The 19,902-nt window shown below is 35.5% G+C and overlaps 1 protein-coding gene across 1 annotated transcript in view; it reads right to left on the bottom strand.

Annotated features, from left to right (window-relative positions):
• The window catches only part of NRCAM (neuronal cell adhesion molecule), a 133,291-nt gene that overhangs the window by 24,966 nt on the left and 88,423 nt on the right, over window positions 1-19,902 (bottom strand). Inside the window, 12 exon segments of the mRNA XM_042815729.1 lie at window positions 843-958; window positions 1,283-1,508; window positions 2,431-2,501; window positions 2,615-2,812; window positions 4,618-4,719; window positions 6,009-6,038; window positions 6,932-7,056; window positions 7,566-7,713; window positions 7,797-7,963; window positions 8,213-8,324; window positions 9,352-9,495; window positions 18,875-19,006. Coding sequence (XP_042671663.1) covers window positions 843-958; window positions 1,283-1,508; window positions 2,431-2,501; window positions 2,615-2,812; window positions 4,618-4,719; window positions 6,009-6,038; window positions 6,932-7,056; window positions 7,566-7,713; window positions 7,797-7,963; window positions 8,213-8,324; window positions 9,352-9,495; window positions 18,875-19,006 — 1,571 coding nt within the window.

Raw genomic sequence — 19,902 nt, 5'->3', positions numbered from 1 at the left:
TATTAGTATACATAGAGATGAGTGAATAAGTAGTTATTTTCTACTGTTTTGCAGAGGAGGTCAATGTATCCTCTCATTCTACCCTCTGCTCCACAGCACATCTATCATACTTCTCAAGTGTCAATTCTTGATTCCAATTCTTGCTTCCAATGCAAAAACTCTAAAGAGCTCTAAAGCAACCTTTGTGACTGGATTTTCCCTGACTTATGAAGGTCACCAGCTGGTCCAGTTTCCTACTCTGAAGTCTTCCGTTCTTTTCTAATTGCATTGTTTTGTTTCCAACACAACCTACCCAGTTATCATCAAAGACAATACAGTAAGCTTCCTTCAGGTATACTCTACAGCTTCCAACATTTCCTATATCTCTAAATTGAGCTTTTCCTTGGCCTCTAAAGAGACACCACACTAAAGTACCAACTGGCTAGTTCATCAGAATCATGTGACTAATCATATTTTAGCAGAAGATGAACAGCTGCAAAAAAAAGTCAATAGCATTATACCTTGAAGAAAATCTAACAGAAACTATTTCTCCTCATCTTCTAAATAACCTTTTGGAAAAAGATCTGTAAAACTATTATAAGTTTTTAATCTATTTAATACATGCAAACTTGATTGCAAAAACATCTCCTTTTTCTTCAAGGACAATGTCACAGGAGGTTGGAGCCTTGCCAAATTTTAAATAAGTCTTAACAACACTGTTGCTCTTGTCAGCAAAACTTGTGAGCTCACTGAAAAGCAAGAAATCTCTTACATATCAAGTTACTTCAATCTGGATACAATCTCACCTAGCAGAAGTGATCTATTTTAATAAATGAGAATAGCAAGCTTTTGATTGTACTTACTTTGTACCCTTGCAGATGTCCTCGGACAGATTTTAGTGGAACAGGGTCCCAGTGCACCTTTGCCAATGTGCTGTTAATTACATGAACCTGCACATTGCCTGGAGCAACCATTGGCACTGTGTGGAAAGGTACTGAGTTAGGATCAAACACCACGTGAAAATACTTTCTTGGAATGACTTATAGCATTTCCTTGAGAAGGCAGGTTAAAAAGTTGATCCTGTGTGCTAAAAAAAACAATCTCAACATAAATACTACAGAGTTTTATGAATGCTTATTATTTCCAACTTACTTCATTTTAACTTACAAAAAAAAAAAAAAATCAACTACATCTCTTTTTAATACTTCATATTACTATCAATACTTTAATACTTCAATTCCCACTCAGATTACACGCCTAGTTGCTTTTAATTAATACTACGGAGTCAAACTAGGAAACTTACAGTCTTCCCCTGAGTGTCCAATAACCTCTGATGGCTCTGGTGCATATCCCAGGTCATTTAAAGCCTGCACTTTTATTTCATAGGGAACAAAAGTTGGTGTACCAGACACAATATATTTAGACACGTTTGCAACTACTACAGATGTCCATTCATCGTCAACATCCTTCTGGCGCCAGCTGACTTTGTATTGGAGTCCTGGTCCGTTAGACTGAAAGCCTTTTAAAGACTGAAATAAAAAGAGTAAATCAAACAGCTTTTAAAATATTCTGTAACCACTGAAAAAAAATCTGAAGTCACAAAGTTGTTGATTTAGAATTTTACTGAAAAATTACCATTGTGTTCAGGGACAAAAAAGCACTGCTGAAATTTCCAAATTACTTCTTATATGAGGTAGTTTCAGTTGCTTTTCAGTATTAGTAAAAATTGCACTGAGAGTTCTGAATAAGATAATAGCTAATTACCAGATAACCTAGCTTATACATATTTCTATTTTTCTATACATATTTCTATATGTACAGAAATATGGGGGTTTCTATACATATTTCATTTTTAAATATAGTTTTTAGAAGTAGAAGAGGGAGAAACAGATTTACACCAGCTCTCTAAAATTGTGTGTCTCTAGAGGATGTTTTTTGCCTGGCAGGTGAAATTGGTTTTAAACAGCTCTGTTGAGCTCCTACCATGATGGCAAGGGCTTGACAGAAACACAAGTGTTTTTGCTTTTTTTTTCAGAGGAATTGTGCACAGCAATTCAGCTTATGACAAGAGCTGAGAATTAAGTTTTACATTAGAATTCATTCTAAGAGTATACTTGAGATAAAACACAATTTACATACTTAAGTTTTTCTACATTGGCAGCAAAACATCTTGTATTACCAATTTAGTTGCTTATCTCAGAGAAATCACTCAAGGAAAATATGGCACCTTGAAAAAACATTTTTCTTTGATAACGCATTCAGATTTTCCCTGAAAATGAAGAATGGGAAATGTCTACTATTTTTTTTCTTTTCTAAGAATGTGTTAAACATACAATACATATATTATCTCACAGGCAAATCTCAGATAGATATTATTTCTTTAAAAAAATTCTCTTTAACAATGCTACTCACAGAGGCAACAACAAACAAACTTCCAAAATCCAAACTTACCTCCCATGTTATTACCAAATTATCAGGTTCTGAGCCTATTCCTTGTACATTAGAAGGATTTTCATCGGGGTCTAAAAACAAAGTATTTACATGTGAGCAAGAATGACTGCCGTTTCCATTCCAAGCAAATACAATGCCATTCACAGCATAGATCAATCACTGGTAGGCAGGAATACTTATTTACTTGCGGATTTTGTCAGGTACTGTTCAGATGGTTCACTTGGCTGACTTCTACCAATTTCATTGACAGCAATCACACGGAATGAGTAGTTGACATATGGAGACAACTTCAACTGTACAGTTGTCTGAGATCCAGGAACTTCCGTCTGGTAATGCCATACCCCTGGCTCATGCAATCCATCTTCATACTCAATCACAAAGTCTGGAAACAGAAATAGAATCCAATTTTATGTCAAAACCTGCAACACCTCCCCAGATCAGCGTAGTCATTTTTGAGCTAATCAAAACTGGGCAATCCAGCTAACATTTTTAAAAATCACGGAAACTGAAGTTTAAGAACATAGGAGGCATATATAATATGGATCTCAAAAGTACTGCCTGGATGGAAATATAAGAGAAGAACTCATTCTTTTGCTATGTGGTATTCTTAGTAATACAGATGTCAGGCAGCACATTCTTGTAAGAGCTATCTGCCAGGTACTGGATTTTAATGTAACAGGAATCCTTGAACTATCACAGCAAGAAAGTGGGACAAGATCGGAATTTTGATATAAAATATCATTTTGGCAGACAAATACATTGCTCCTGGTTATATCAAGATGACGTTGTTGTAGTACCTATACAATATTAAGACCATATCCATTTTCCTCAGCCAGATCAATGAGCAACTATTTAAAGTCAAGAACCATTACTTGAGGAAGATTTTTAAGTGCTCTTTTCAGTATACTCAAGTGAAGGAATTCATGTACAGAAACTTAATTTCTTGAGATTTTTCTGAGTGAATATTATTAATTGCAGTCAAATCTGTGCAGAACATACAACCTCAGTGACAGACAGATTTGTAGAACCAAAAGTAAAATCATTATACATTATTATGTATTTTTTCAGCTGTCAATCAGCCAAAAGACAGATTCTAGTATATGAATCATATTACCTTTGTAAAAGGATCACTCAAAATGAAATGGTATCTTTGAGCCCCGTTTTTTTGAGCTGGTAACAGGAGCCACAACATTAGCCTCACTTATGACGCAAATGCTTTGTTTCACAACCTCTCAGGGGATCACACATCAATTTAAATTTACTGTAATTAATACCAGCATTACTTAATTTGAAGAATAAGATTTCCAGTATTTAAATGTATGCATTGGAAAATCTCTGACATGAACCATCACCTGGTATTAAATCTCCTGAGTCAGAATGATTGCTTTTCAATAGGAAAGAAAAAAAGGCTTTTGTCATCTGGTCTGGAAAAAAATCAAAGTACTGACACAAAAATATATAAATACATTATAAAAAACATAATTCAAATATTTATATTAATGCTTTCTTACATTTTAAAAAGCAAATTATGGGTTTATATACATTAAACAAATCTGAAAGCATAAAACTTCAATGCTTTCATTGTGCTCAACTGGGAGAAATCAGAACATTTGAGATCAATTTCCTGTCTAAAAAGATTTAATACATTTATTTTCTCTGTCTTATGGAGGCACTGTATTCCCTCAACTCTCTAGACTAGGAAAAACAAATTAAAAAAACCTATCTGGTTTATATTCTCATGAAGGATAGGGGTCTGCCACCAATAGTGATGAAAGGTAGTGGTACTGCTGCTACTTCAAGTTCATGGGAATTACGACAGAGTTAAAGCCAGATGACAGTAGCTTTCGCCTTTCAAAGGACACACAAGTAACTTTTTATTCATTCAACTAATGAACAAGCCTGTTCTCTACATATTCATAAGAGCGAACCTTGTCAGACGGAGCTCACATCACTATCAACTTTTATATTAAAAAGGTTTTTGCACAGGTTTTTGGAATAAAAGTCCAGCACTTCGGGGCAGTAAATAAATCTTTCACCTTGGCTCTGCAGTGGCGGACAATCAGTGATTTTTTTAATGCAAATAAATGGCAACTGTAACAGATGAATTTGCCATTCTTCCATGGTACACAAGAAAAATTTTTTAAATTCTTTGGTGTCTGCTGCTACAATATACACAGACAAACATACTTGTAATGGGACTGTTATTTTCTTCTCCTGGTACCCATGAGAGTTCAATGCTTCTTTCTAGCTGACCTGTCAATTCCAAGTCAAGCGGTGGATTTGGCCGAGCTGTAAATCAAATGAACACAAAACAAATAATCATGCCACAATATGTTTGTTTCATCTTTGAAAAAATCCTTACATCACAATGAAAAGAAGCCCACAAATACAGCAGTGCAGATCTACCAACTCGTATAAGCATGGTTTCATGACTATTAGCATGCAATTGTCACAAAACAGATACGAAATGGGGAAGAAGTGATGTATTTGGAAACTTCTACACAGTGACAAGAATTTGCACTGTGATACAAAAATGTAATGAAAAGAAATAAACATGAAGCATCTGTTTATATAGTAATAATCTGTTATAAATAGAAATATTTAATAAAATGGAAAATAAAGAATTCACATCAAAAAAGCTTTTCTAGAAGCACTACAGATATGTTGCTTGTGAAATCAAAGCAAGTATAGTGCAAATGGAAATTGAGTTGTTAAGACACTTATTTTTGTTATACTTCTTAGAAATACTGAAATATCAAACAAGCGGATAAAATACACCTTCATAATGCATGAAGATGTAAATGTCCATTTCAACTAAAGAACATATTCAATTATATGAATTGTTACGTGAATATAAAGACTAATGAGTAGGCTCATTTAAGAATGCATAAGCATTTTCTCTGCATATGACAGGACCTACGTAAATGTGCTCAACACTCAGAAGGATTTTTGCATTTAAAATTCTAAATTCAGAAAAAATGATTTCAAATTAAAGGGTGTAGGCTTTCCTTTTTAAGGCTATGCATGACTGACAGATATTTTGGTGGTTTTTTTTAATTTCAAAATCCTTTCTTGGCAGTTTCATCAATCATAAATGAGACAATAAGGTCCTACCCATTTTGTATGAGATAAAATGTAGACAAACTATAACATAAATACACCAGACCAAGAAAGCTGCTATTAAAGGAAAAACATACTATAATTTCTCTACTACATGTTCTTCGATAGCAAATTAGCTTTAAGTAAATGAATGGATTTACCTTTTGAGACTTTCATTGGTTATACAATTGATCTGTATTACAGTGTTCACCATTAGAAAATACTCTCACACTGTAATCTCAATTAAAAATAATGTATCTTTTAAAATCATTTATTCTCTAAAATATAAAGCACCCTGCACTGTAAAGTTCCAAAGTTTATTACTCCAGTACCAAAGCAGTTGGTAAAATGGGATGAAAACAAACACACATTCACACACAAACACAAGAAAAAAGAGAGAGGGATAAAAAGACGTTGCACTTTGTAATGGAAAAATGAGAAATAATCTGGCAGATGAAGGGAACTTTGTATTAGTTTACCGTAAATGATAGCTGGAGTTGGGGGAGCAGCTGAAAAGAACATTAATATAAAGGATTTAATCAGTTAGTAGCCAAAGGAACAGAATATAGCAGGTAGTTACAGACCATAACGATTAGAGATAAAGAAAAGCTAACTTATTTAGAGTAAGTAGTTGAGTTTGAGTAATTGAGAATTTTAAACTGAAAACTGATAAAAGCATTCTACAATAATTTATCCTTTTTTAGAGTATAGATGGATCAAGAAAATAAAGTAATCTTACGAAAACTTATAAACGAGTACAGGATGGTTGTAAGTACAAGAATAGATGTCATTCCTAGATATGCATAAGATCACAATACGATTTTAAAACACAAGCATACTTGATTTCAACTCTCATGTTGAACTTCAGCTCCACTTAACTTCCCCAGTCAAGAATCATACAGGACATCTACTGAAAACTTTCTTATAAACTGGGAAAAATGGCAAACTAACACATTTTACAAAAATCTGCAATTATAAAAGTTAACAGGGAAAACAAATTTAATAAGAAAATCATTGAAAAGTCCAACAATCAAGCATGCTCAGTCTTTCTGAGGAGTAATCTAACTGTAGAAGAGATTCCTGAAATAACAAGTACTTAGAAATTCATAATTTACCATGTTAGCTCAGGTGTGATACAAATTAAAACCTATACATTGTGAAACTGCATGTGTCTTGAAGCCATTAGATCCTTTTGTAAGTAGATGACTCAAAAGCAAACTTCAGAGTAAGATTATTATATTTTTAAAAGTGAAACACATATACAAGTATCTGAAATTTCTTTTGTCCTATCCTAGCAATCAAAACCTATTTTTAAGCTTTTTATTTTAAATCGAATGTTGTTTTCATACTTAACAGAAATTAAATACAGTTCTGTTATTGTAATTTTTTAGAGTATTCTTACCAACAACAGTAAGCACAGCACTTGCTGAAACACTGTCCAGAGTAGTATTAACTATGCAAGTATATGTTCCATCATCTTTATCAGTTACATTCATAATGGTCAAGTTGTCTTTACCAACTAGAAACCTGCAAATACAATAGATTCAGCCAATGACTTTCAATAACTGGTACTGCTATAAGAAATATGCTTAAAGCATTGTCAAATCCAGCATGTGTACTTCAGCAAATATCGAGACAACAGTGTAAGCTAAGGAACTGTATCAGTTTTTTCTGCACTAAACATCTTTCCATAGTAACTGCCTACCTTTTTTTCTAATGTATTTTTATTTCCAAATGAACTACTTTTAATTGTCTGTGATCTACAGCAGAAATTTCTTAATTTACTCTTTAGTTTTTTATGCTCATAATTGATATGCATTATCAATGTATACATTAAAATAAAATTGCATTTCATTTTATTTTGAATTCTAATTTAATTTTTTCACCACATTAGATAAGTCTTATAGTCATCAAATATGGGATAATATTGCTTGGAAAATATCACTAGGCCGATGTGTGCCCTTCAAAATTCAGGAGAAGAAGCACACAGAAGGAACAAGAAAACAAAAATAAAATATGAAATATTTTGTCTATACCTTTCATCATCTGGTAGTTCATTATTGTCTTTCAGCCATATAACTGTTGGCAATAAGGAAGGATCATGTTTTATTACACACTCAAATGAAGCCTGGGCAGATCTCTGAATCACTTTGTATTCTGGCTGTTTAATTATCATCGTTGGGTCTGAAATTTGAAATGTCTATTAGATATTTAGAAAGTCTTAAGTTCTACAGCAATTTGTGATGAAACAGGGATTCATAGCTTACCTTTAACTTCCAATTGTACTTCATTTTGTGTCTTCCCTAATTTATTCCTCGCAACACATGTGTATGTGCCAGTACTATCCTTCTGAGCCACTGGAATTTCCAAGGTCCCATTATCATGAAAAACATACTCATTTCCACGTAAGATGCTACCTTTCACTCCCTTAAACCTTTAATTGAAAGATATCACCATTACCCAATGCCATGATTAAATTCTATCATATTTTATTATTTGGAAATACAAACTTGGAATGCTATGTTAGCAAATACAGACAGCATCCATAATGAAATTTAAACGAGCTTAAATTTAAGTTTAAACTTTACACTTAAACATGTTGCTATGCCAAGTATAATTAATATGTTTGTTTCCATAGGTGCAACTGGTTCTTTTCCATAACTTAAACACAACTATAACCTACCATTCAATTTCAGGCTTAGGTGAACCAAAATAAGCACAGTCTATTAATGCAGGACTATCTGCGATGACTTGATACAGTTTATTAGCAGGAGTTAGAATCCTTGGTGGCTCAGCTGAAAAGATAAAGATATCTGGATTTAAATGCAAAGATACAAAGGCAGAACATAAAGACATCAAGAAGGGCCTAAAGAAGTATTTCTGATCTCAGTCTAGGGTCCAATTACATTCAACTATTTGCAGCCTGAGGAAATATAAATGTAGTGAAATTTTCATCTGAAAAACAAACACTTGTTTCCTATTTACAATTAATAGGGCATTAAAGCCAGTGGTTTCAATTGGAAAATTTAAAGTAGAACATACTTCAAGAAGAGAAACTCCTGGGAACAGAGTGAACTATATAATAACAAGAAAACCTCCGGGCAGGTGTTTTTGGTGAAACACCTACATTTTTTAACAGAAATCCCAAAATGAGGTTCTTTCACTTAAATGTCTCTTAATCAAAAGACCTGCCATTTCCTTCAAGAGAGTCTTTAGGGGCCATCCTTCTACTATTTTTGTTAAATTCAGTGGGAAGATCCTGAGGCCACAATATTTCATAATGTGAAACACATCCTTGGAGGTCTTCAAGACTAATGCATAATCATTTCTCCCTGCAATAGTAATTTATAGACCATCTTTAGTTTAGCTGTGCCTTTTCCAGGGATTACCTGAATCTAGGATCACTGCAGGAGTAAAATGTGGTCTATACTGCAGTTTTCAAATGTAACAAATATTTAACAGTCCCCAAACTCCAGCAAATACATGAAAGTGCACTGAAATATTCTATCCTCAGGAATATTAATTCCTACCTTACTTGTTTGTTGGTTTTTTTTTATGATTTAATAAAAAAAAAATTCTTCCAAATTTCTCAAGATTCCACAATTGTGCTTCTTACCAAGTAGTAGTGAAAGAGAAATTCAGGAATATCCTACAAAAAGAAACCCCAAGGTATCTGTATATGGGGCTTTTACAAGGCTCAGGAAATATATCAGTTTCCATATACTAAAAACCTCAACAAATGCTTGGGCAAACAATCCATGTAATAATAGAAGACAAGTGAATAATCAAGAAGACTGAAAAATACAAGCATTTTTTTCTTACCAAGAACATTCACAAATGCATTTGCCAGCAGGTATCCATACTCATTAGAAGCATTGCATTGATAAACAGCACTTGACCGCTCTTGCACAGCAGAGAAAATGATGGTATCCCCATCTACCTTTCTGCTAGGGTCTTCTGGGGCAACTGTTGGTGTAAAGAAAAGAAATAGTTCTTTCTCTTAAACTGAATTACATGTTTCATGCTACAGAAAAGAAGATATAATATGTGAGACCAATATGCCATTTACTCTGTTTTCACATTTGTTCACTGTGTAAGATCTGAATTCCAGAATGATTAAGGAAGTTCTTCCAGTTCTATACCTGTTATATACCACAATTCAGGGTGGTAGACTTCCTTTTTTTAAAGGTTTTTGTGTTTGTTGCTTTTGTTGTTGTATTGTGTTTCTTTTTGCCTGAAGAATCAGAGGTGAGATCAGATTTTGCACACAAGAAGGAAATATACAGATGCAACAAAATTCAGGACATTACAAACACTGTCTACAAAAATAAAGAAATCCTTCTGAGCATCAAAAGAAAACTGTGTTACAATCGGAACCTTAGGGCCCCTAGAGTTTAATCGTTAAGCTTTTCAAATCTGTTTTTATAATTATCTAAATTATTTAGATAGTCCATTTCAAACTATCTCAGAGTAACACAAAATCAAGTCTTCACAGAAGCAGTGACAGTAATTCAGTAGGTGGCACTCTTTCCCTTATGTAACTATTATGAAGTGCCACTTCTCCAACTATTCCATAGCAGCAAGAGGTGTGTCAAAATGCTCTTGCATCCCAGAATCTAGAATATAATTGAAAATAAAAATTTGAGATATAACTGAAGAATAATCACTACTAGTTATGATAGAACTGGAGTCACAGAGGTATAACAGAATTAGCTCATAACGCTGCACCGAATAAAAATGCACAAATTATAATTTACTGTTTAAAATAGCTAAGTAAAATCCATCAAAACATTACTAATGTTGATACTTTGGTGATTTTATTGCTATATTAATATGAAAAATAAGTGAATATATAAGAACACCATCGTTTGTTTGCATCGATATAGACACCAATTATTGGAGTTTGAGAAAATAAGGGCGTATGTGGAAGACATTTTCATATAAAAATATTCCTGATTTCTCTGGATTCATAGAGAAGATCAATTAAAAAAATTGACATGGATTTTCTGTAAGTGACTGTACCTTTTGTTTCAGATAGTATCTCAGTTCTCAACTCATAAGTGCCATGTTCATTACAGGATTAATGGGCTGCGAATAGTGGAGCAGTGAGTAACCCAGCAGGCAGTCTAGTCACCCATGAGAAGCATTCTGTATCTGCACACACATCACCATTACGTGGAAAATGTACGCAACCATCCCCCCAAAAGGCAGAGGCTCGTGGCTGCTTCCTGTCCCATGCTTCGTGTATCCCTCCAGTGTGGATATATCTCATACTTTCTAACTTACAGGCTTGGTAGGACCCCTTCATGAGGTAAGCATTGAGTTGTATAAAAAGAAGGGCAGCATCTTCCCTTCTCACTGTTTCATTTAGGGAAGAGAGATCACTTTTCAACACTTCAAAGAAAAGAAAGTGGGTGCCTGTTCTAAGAAAAGTGTTTTAAGCCATGGGTCCAGGAGAAAAGAAAAAAAGAAAAGAAAAAAAAGTATCAGGGTAGTCAGTGCTTCATTTCTTTTATCTAGCTACCTGCATGCTGAATCAAGAGTGCTGTGTTGAGACTGGCATCTACTGTGTGTTTTGTGACACACCTAATACTTCCAGGCAACACAAGCACAACCTACATGTCTTTGCTCATGTACTATACTGCATCTTGCTGGGCCAGGCCCTAGAAGGTAGATGCTACATTACTCAACTATAATCCTGCACTCACACACTGCTTGTCTGCCTTCATGAGTATTCTGGTCACCATAAAGAATGGCTGCACAAAAAGGAGAAAATGCTTTTGATGTATTTGACAAACTGACAGGGAAAGCTGCAAAGAACTACATGATAACTAAAATGGATGTGTACAGCTGGGCATATGAACTGTAAGGATTTGCTGTAAAATTTCTGCTGTTGTAATGTATAGCTGAGCATGTGTTCTGTATCAGACAACATTCAGTCTCAAAATCATTGAGTCAAATATAGCTTATTTGTCTACAGAGGAGGTAAGGCCTCTGTGAGATACTTCTGTCATAGTTGGCTATGAGCATCCTGAACGCTGTCTGTCTTTCTGAACACATGCTCACTCCGTTTCACAAAATTTTGACAGCCCAGGCAACTATTTTTCCTCAGTATGTTTAAAGAACTACTATGGCTCTTATGGGGAGAAAAAAAAAAAAAAAAAAAAAAAAAAGAGAAGAAGAAATTTGGTTTCTGAACAAAAGCAGTTAAAACACACCTTTACACTTAAAATAAGAAAAAAATTCCAATTTTTTTTTAACCCCTTTTTACTAAAGTATTTAATTTTCCTGCTCAATTATTTATTTGTGCAATCTCAGGAAGCTAAACAAAAGAAGATCAAAAGAACTGTAAAATGACAATGCGGTCTGTAACATAATGTTATTAGTCCAAATAAATGATACAAATTTCAGCCTAATAAAATTCTAAAAGGACACTTTTTTTAAAAAAAGAAAACTAGTAGGTCATGAAATAATTGGTTTATTGATTTTACAATTCCTTAGCTCAAATCCCATTTTCCTTATGGAAAACTGGAAGATAGGATCCATTGCTGGAAGATTTTGTTATTGTTGTTATCATTTCTAAAAGCTTAAAAACAGAAAAATGTGGTCAGACTGATGGAGGTTATGGAGCCCCTGTCCTTAGGGAAAGTCAAAGTCTGAGCAGACACAGCCTTGAGCAACTTGATGCAGATAATACTCTGCTTTAAGAAGGCATGTAGGACTAGATGATCTCTTGTTCCTTCCAACTTTTCTATGATGCTGTGATTTTAAGATAATCTAATTAAAAACACAGATTGACAATAAGAAATTGCTCACTGAGAAGGAGGTATACACCTTCAATTGCTATTCTGTAATTTATTATTATTAGCAAAAAGGCTAATAATTTTAAATTCAGAAATGATGAATCCGATACTGTTACCCCATTCTGAAATACAACAAAGTATGAGCTCCAGCTGACCTCAGATATTCTCAGCTCTGCTAACTTAGAAGTCAGGTCCCATAGTGCGTAGAATTAGGTATTTTTTTTGTCATTGCCAGAGAAACATGATGTAATCTAAGGTAATATATCTTTTTCTCCTTTTTCCCAGAGGCATACTGTAGATTACAGTCTAAGTTTGCATATAAACCCTTTCTATTCTATAGTGAAAATGCTGATGTCATCTTCAGCTGTTGTGGAGATTCCCTCTGGCGGAAAGCAATCTGGAGAAGAAGGGAATGAACTTACTTCTTGATTTTCCTTGTATCAATGGGAACATATAGAGCTTCAGCATGAATAAGGACTAATCTTACCCAGATCAGTAACATGTCACAGAAAAATAAAGTAAGAACTTTAATTTAATTTTAATTTGAGAAGAGCAAAAAGATTTATGATTATCTTTAGGTGCCTGCATTTTCTTTCATGCTATCTTCAGCAACTGATGTCATCTACCTGGACTTGTGCAAAGCATTTGACACTGTCTTGCATGACATCCTTGTCACCAAATTGGAGAAAAATGGATTTGATGGATGGACCACTTGCTGGATAAGGAATTGGCTGGATGGTCAACAGCTCAGTGTCCAAGTGGAGACCAGTGACAAGTGGTGTTCCACAGGGATCAGTGATGGGACCAGTGTTATTTAGCATCTTCATGGGCGACATGCACAGTAGGATCGAGTGCACCCAGGTTTGCAGACAACACCAAGCTGAATGACACAGATGCAGTTGACACACTAGAGGGAAGGAATGCTATGTAGAGGGACCTGGACAATCTTGAGAGGTGGGCCTATGCCAATCTCATGAAGTTCAACAAGGCCAAGTGCAAGGTCCTGCATCTGGGTCGGGGCAGTGTCAAGCACAAATACAGGATGGGTGGAGAATGACATGAGAGCAGCCCTAAGGAGAAGGATTTGGGAGTGCTGATTGATGAGATATTCAACATGAGCCAGCAATGTGTGTTTGCAGCCCAGAAGGCCAGCCATATCCTGGGTTGCATCAAGAGAAGTGTGACCAGAAGGACAAGGGAGGTGATTCCGCCCTGTTCTTGTGAGACTCCACCTGGAGTACTCCATCCAGTTCTGGAGCCCCCAACACAAGAAGGACTTGGAAATGCTGGAGCAGATTCAGAGGAGGCCACGAAGATGCTCAGAGGGCTGGAGCACCTCTTCTATGAGGACAGGCTGAGAGAGCTGGGGCTCTTCAGCCTGGAGAAGAGAAGGCTCCAAGAAGACCTAATTGCAACCTTCCAGTATCTGAAGGGGGCCTACAGGAAAGCTGGAGGAGGATTTTTATAAGGGTATGTAGCAACAGGATGAGGGGAAATGACTTTAAACTGGAAGAGATGGATTTAGACTGGATGTCAGGAAGAAATTCTATACTGTAAGTGTGGTGGGACACTGGAACAGGTTGCCCAATGAGGCTGTGAATACCCCTCCCTGGAAGCATTCAAGGCCAGGCTGGATGGGACTTTGAGCAACCTGGTCTAGTGGGAGGAGTGGAACTAGACTATCGTAAAACTCCCTTTCAACTCAAACCATTCTATAATTCTATCAAAGTTATGAATAAAAATAATTACTACTGCTATGTATTCACAATGACTATCTGCTCGTTGAAAAACGTTTCAAATAGCAATTTTTACTTTTTTAAGTTCATGAATAAGATCATTTCAGTGTAGGAAACTACACAGGAGGAAGAGGAGCTGCAGAATTTGATACCAATGCAGGAACAGAAAGTCTGTTGTTTAAGCTGATGGTTTCTCTTTCATCTCTTTAGTAAAGCTGAATTTTCATTTTGCATCAATTTCTTAGTGATGCTGAGAAAATTGTATTAGATTTTTATAGTGAGCATCTCTTGCAGTAGTTCTACTAATATTATAATTCTGTCCTTAAGTTTATGGCCAAATAATAGTTAATGTAAATAGTGCCTGAGATTACCACTAGCTTTTAACACATTGTTTTCAGCTCTGATTTCAGAGATATCTTTAAAGACCCCGTTACTGTTGAAAAATATTAAGAAAGTAAAGACAGTTGGGTTTTTTAGAATCTTATGGTCCTTGCATAGTGATGACCTTCAGATTCTGACAGTATCAGGTGATCACTTTTATTCTAACTCTTGCTAAAAATAATCTACAAATTTTCATGATTTGCTTTTTTCTCCAAAAATTTATGTTGACAAGCAATTTTCAAAAGAAGGAAGATCTTTCTGTGGTTAAAAATAACTACAGTTGAGAGACTGAGGTGGCAGTTCAGAAGAACTATTTGTAAAATGTTGTACATCTGTATTCTGATGGATTAGCTATGACAACAGAAGAATGTCACAGAAACAGGACGTATTTCTGCACAGATGCATACAGTTCCAATGGTATGCTGCAGGTTCTGACACAGACGAATACTAGACTATGTTTTCAGAGTTGGGTAAATCTGGACAAAAGCCAGTAGAAAAATAGTGAGGATGAGCAGTATAGAGCATCAGAAAGATTTGAAAACCTATAGGGTCATACAAGACTGAAAGTAAGCAAGAACAAGAAACTTATGCAATTCAACTTTGCCTTACTCTATCACCTACAGCGAATTCTCGAAGACTTAAGTCTGGAAGAGATAGAGCAAGAAAAAAGTGCCCTTTTCTTAATAATCTCACATGATTCTCGGTTAAATATTTTACAGTCATCACTGCAATCCTTGTTCCAGGGCAAGCTTTTGATTTTAATCATACTATTAACACCAAAGGGATGGCAGGGTATTACCCCCACAGCCACAGCTGTATTTTGACTATCTGCGCAGAATGAAAAAAAGCTGCTTATCAGAGGTTTTACTATCTACTGCAAGCCCTAAGCCAGATTCATCTCCTTGGGGCATCAGAGTCCAGCAGGTTTCCCTGCACCCTCCATGGCCATCATAAGCAGCATGTGTGTGTACTCACACAGAGCATGATGGACAACAAATCCCCGAGCCAGGGATTATCAAGGCCTTTCATGAAGGAAATTTAAGGGCTAATGTTTCACCATTCACTTCAGTATGATTACTAATGGAGACTAACTCAAACTAAGATTCAATGTGAAATGTGATATGAACAAGTGAAGAACGTTTTGAAAGCAAATAAATAGTGCCTTTCAGTGCACTACTTTGTTTAAATCTAAGTGTATTTAATATTTAATAGTTCATCATGAACTATGAACTACTGAACCAATAAATTAGTCCTTTGTGCAGTGTTTGCAATGTCTTTCTGCAGTCCAATTATGAAAGCGCTTCCCCTTCCCAATTAATCCATGTTGTTACTTTTTTAAAAGTTGAGATACTTCACGCATGGCTTCCCTTTTGTAAAGCCATGTTGAATATCTGAGCACTAAAACACAACGGATTATGCAGCAGTATAAATAATGCAGAACTCGAGTGTTAATTGAAGCGCGAGGCAAGGCAGAATCATGGCCTGAACTTTCAATTGCTACTCGCAAAGTAATTCTAATTGACCTCAATGGGACCGTGCATGTGGGTTCAAATTACTCCTGTGAGTAAACATTACAAGGTTAGCTCTTTATCACTCCAATATGCCCAGAACAGCTTGCTTTAAATTTAAAGCATTACTGTCCAAAAAAATGTTCTAAAAGATTTCAAATAAACTTGAAATCTTCCTTTAAAAGTATCACTTCATGCTGAGTAATATAACCTGGAACATTTCGCTTTTTTTCATAGATGCTTAAAGTACGTTAATTTTTTATTTATTTTGATACAAATCTGGTCTTCATCTTTCTTCCCTTTTCCATTTTTCCTTTCTCTTTCTGTTATTTAAGGCTCACTCTTTCACTGAGACACGGATGGACAGCTCTTTCTTCAACACTCCCCCTCCCTGCCTGAATGTATTACAGAAAAACAAAACCGGAAGAATTAAGCATCTCCCAGTTGTGCTTTCCAATAGAAAATGAAAGTATTGCAAACAGATTACTGGGCCACAGGAGGCACATTGTGGGATACATGATGACAGCAGGGCTTTGAAATTCAAATGTAGTTCTTTTTCTTTGAAATCCTGCCATGGGTGTAGCTCAGTCAGCACTGCCCTGAAGCTGAAACAGCTGCTTTAGTTTCCTTTTACAGTGATTTACTAATCATTCAGCTGGGAGAGGGGCTCAATTCTGTCATTTAGTAACAAGTGAACAAAAGGGCATACTGTACTTGGTAGTTTCCATATCAGCTTTTTGATAACTCAGAATAACACAAAATTACAAGAATCTTAAGAACTGCAGTTTCTGTGATCATGATGCTTTTCTCTCTTTGATGCTCTGACAGATTCAGTGTCCTGGAGCATCCAGTGAACTTGAATTTACATATTTAAGATGGTGAAATTTCAGCCTTCCTCAGCAGTGAAAGTGACCTTTAGCATAACGCTTAGCTACTAAGTTATTATTTGCTGTATTCGTTTGCCTTTCCTTTTTTTTTCCCTCCCTCCTACTGAGGTTGAGTGGTTAATTTTATTAAAGTCTTTTAATTTTTCCTGGGTTCCCTTCAATAAAGCTCCACATACTGATTCCTCAGGGCCAGTGAGCTGCCCTTGCTTTTGGAAAATTTGGTGGTATCATGCAGCTGCTTCCAAAAACTTTGTATCTCTTAATGTTTTACTGCTACCCTGAAATGCTGCGAGATGCATTGTGCCTTTTCTGGAAAATTTACTTGTTTGTTATTTTTATAGCAACTCCTACAGCTTTGACAAGGAAGCAGTACAAGGCAAAGATGCTTTTCACAATCATCAGCAAAAGCTGTTATTAGTCAGGAGTGCTGAAGGAGTAAACCATCCGCAAGACAAAAGTCTCCACCAAACAAAGCAAAACAAGATTAATGGCAACTATATACAAATAATAAGGATGTTGAGACTACCTAAAAGCCAGAAAGGTAAGAACAGGATAGGTACAAAAATTCAAGAATAAAGCAGAAATTCTCATTTACGTACACACAGCATGCACAAGACTACTTTGCTATTTTCCTATTTTCCTGCAGTACTTACCTTTGTTTGGTGAGACGAGTAATAGCTCTCTGAAATGGTGCTTAATGTGAGCTTACATAGTTTTCTTAAACAATGGAAGCTTCTTTTTTGACATCTCAGGCCAGAGATCTTAACTTACACTTAAGTAATACCCCTGAAATAGGCTCTTGGCTAAATAACTGTTTCAATACTTCCCCTTATTTCATCCTTTTGGTACAAAAGATGAAAATGCTAGACTCTGTTGGCTTCCGAGAACTACTTTGCTATTACAGACATACTTGTGGAAATTAGAATCATGGAGTGTCTTCCGTAAATACCTTTAGATTTTCCTCAAGTTGCATACTTTTCCCTGCAGTTCAGTTTCAGATCTCTTGTATTGCAAATATTTTGAATATATCTAATGTAAGTTCTTGTTTGCCTTTTGCTATTTCCTATATTCTCACTATAGAGAGATCTATGTGACAACCACTTTTGGTGCACATCTCAAACACCTCCTGAAAATCCTGAAAGTCACAGTCATACAATCAGTGAGTCAGAACAGTCCAGTATTTTACAGTACATTCTCTCTCTCTTTTCAAAAGGAAACATGGTGGATTGTTTTTATATTGCTTTATAGGAAAGGAAGGATAAAGCTAGACAAACCAAGTGGGATTTAAGGGTGGTGGCCATGCTGAGTGCAAAACAACTGACAACACACTGCAACACCCTCTGGCAAGCTCTTCCTAAGTAAAGTTGTGCTTTATGTAGCAGCTAACATGTGTTTGACTTAGTCATCAATTCTGGGATGCTCTTCTTACTCATACACAGAGAAACAACCATTTCACAGGCTTACAAGTTCCTTTTCTTTGACATCTGATTGGGACATGTTGTTTTCCAGGCACTTGCTGATGTACCTGGTCAGTTTTGCTGCTGTTTTTTTATGTGCTGAAGCTTCCAACATAATCTAATCTGCAAACCCTGCAAAAGTGCTCTGAATATTCACAGGAGTGATGACTTACATCATCTTTTTGATTTAGACACAAAATGTGTATCTCTGGGGCAGCAAATGAGGGAATTGTTCAACATGAATGCCAGTGGTGGAAATGATACCTCAGCAATACTCCTCCAAAAAGAATGGTACAGCTTTGTTGCTATGGCTCTCTGTAAGCATGCTACCAGATGGGATAACCAGGTGTACGTTCACAAATCCAGTGTTCTCAAGCACATTAAATGCACATTTTGTTATTACATCTTTAGCAACCACAGTATTTTTAACACTTATAACTCACTTATAATTTGTTATTACATGTCAGGCAAAAAAAATCTTCAAACACATGTTCCTCATTTATAATTTTTATAAAAATTAACACTTTTTGTATTTCCTTATTAATCCTCCTGCAAGGTAGTTAGACATCTTACTTGCTATGGGAACGCCATTTGTTAACCAGCTTATGCTAGGTTTTGGGTTGCCATTAGCTCTGCAGATCAATGTCCCATCTTCTCCAGGAGATAAGACCAAGTTCCTGGGTGCTGTTATCCAGTAGGGGGAAGCTGGAGTTAGGAACAGAAACACAGCAATCATTTTCCAAAATTATGTACTGAAAACCATGAGGCACAACAATGGAAATAATAAAATAGTTCAAACTGTACGTATAGGTATAGACATGCACTTGCATGGTCAATTTTTTTTGTACACACGATATTCAAGGATTATGTGATAAATAATACTTTGACTAAACTAAGCTATTGAACTGCACTAAATAGGGGTTAGCTTTTTACTTCAAAATCCTGGAATAAATAACAAAACATTCCTTCTTTCTTATAGGGCTACTCATTTTTAATAAAAAATTGTCTTTCATTAAGACAGCAAGATTTATCTGACTACGGCATCTATAGAGGCTAGAATGGTCTTTTGATTAATTTTAGATATATCCATGTTCTCAGTAGTTAGACTGTTGGAACTGAAGTTAGGATAGATTATACAAAAAGATTTCATGTCAAGGGTGAAATTTATAAGTGGCAAAATCTTTGGTCTTGCTGAATTCAGTGGGTGATTTCAGTAGGGTTAGAAGTTTATGTGATACAGTTGAAAACACACAAAAAAGATCAAAACGAACAGAACACTGAGCTTACCAAAAGATCTGCATCTATGCCATCATTTTGAATTAATTATTTTTTACAAAAAAAAAATCCAAACCACATCTATGATATATTATCACAATTTGCAATTTAACTTCAGATTTTAGTCTGGTAGATATGTGCAAACAAGTCTTCTGTTATTGAAAAGAAGGCTAAATACAACCATAACAGGACGTTGGGCTACTGTAATGTAAGTAGCTATTGAATATGCAAAGAGAGCACTACAAATGGTTACTTAAATGCCCCATAAGCTGTCTTTGCAATTTTTTTGTTTTAGAGTACTCAAAATATACTTACAGTTTCTATTT

This window comes from Centrocercus urophasianus, unplaced genomic scaffold, assembly GCF_019232065.1.
Source record: "Centrocercus urophasianus isolate 14NV4802_14NV808 unplaced genomic scaffold, USGS_Curo_1.0 seq_15, whole genome shotgun sequence".
Classification (NCBI taxonomy): domain Eukaryota; kingdom Metazoa; phylum Chordata; class Aves; order Galliformes; family Phasianidae; genus Centrocercus; species Centrocercus urophasianus.
This window is presented reverse-complemented; position numbering and strand designations above follow the sequence as displayed.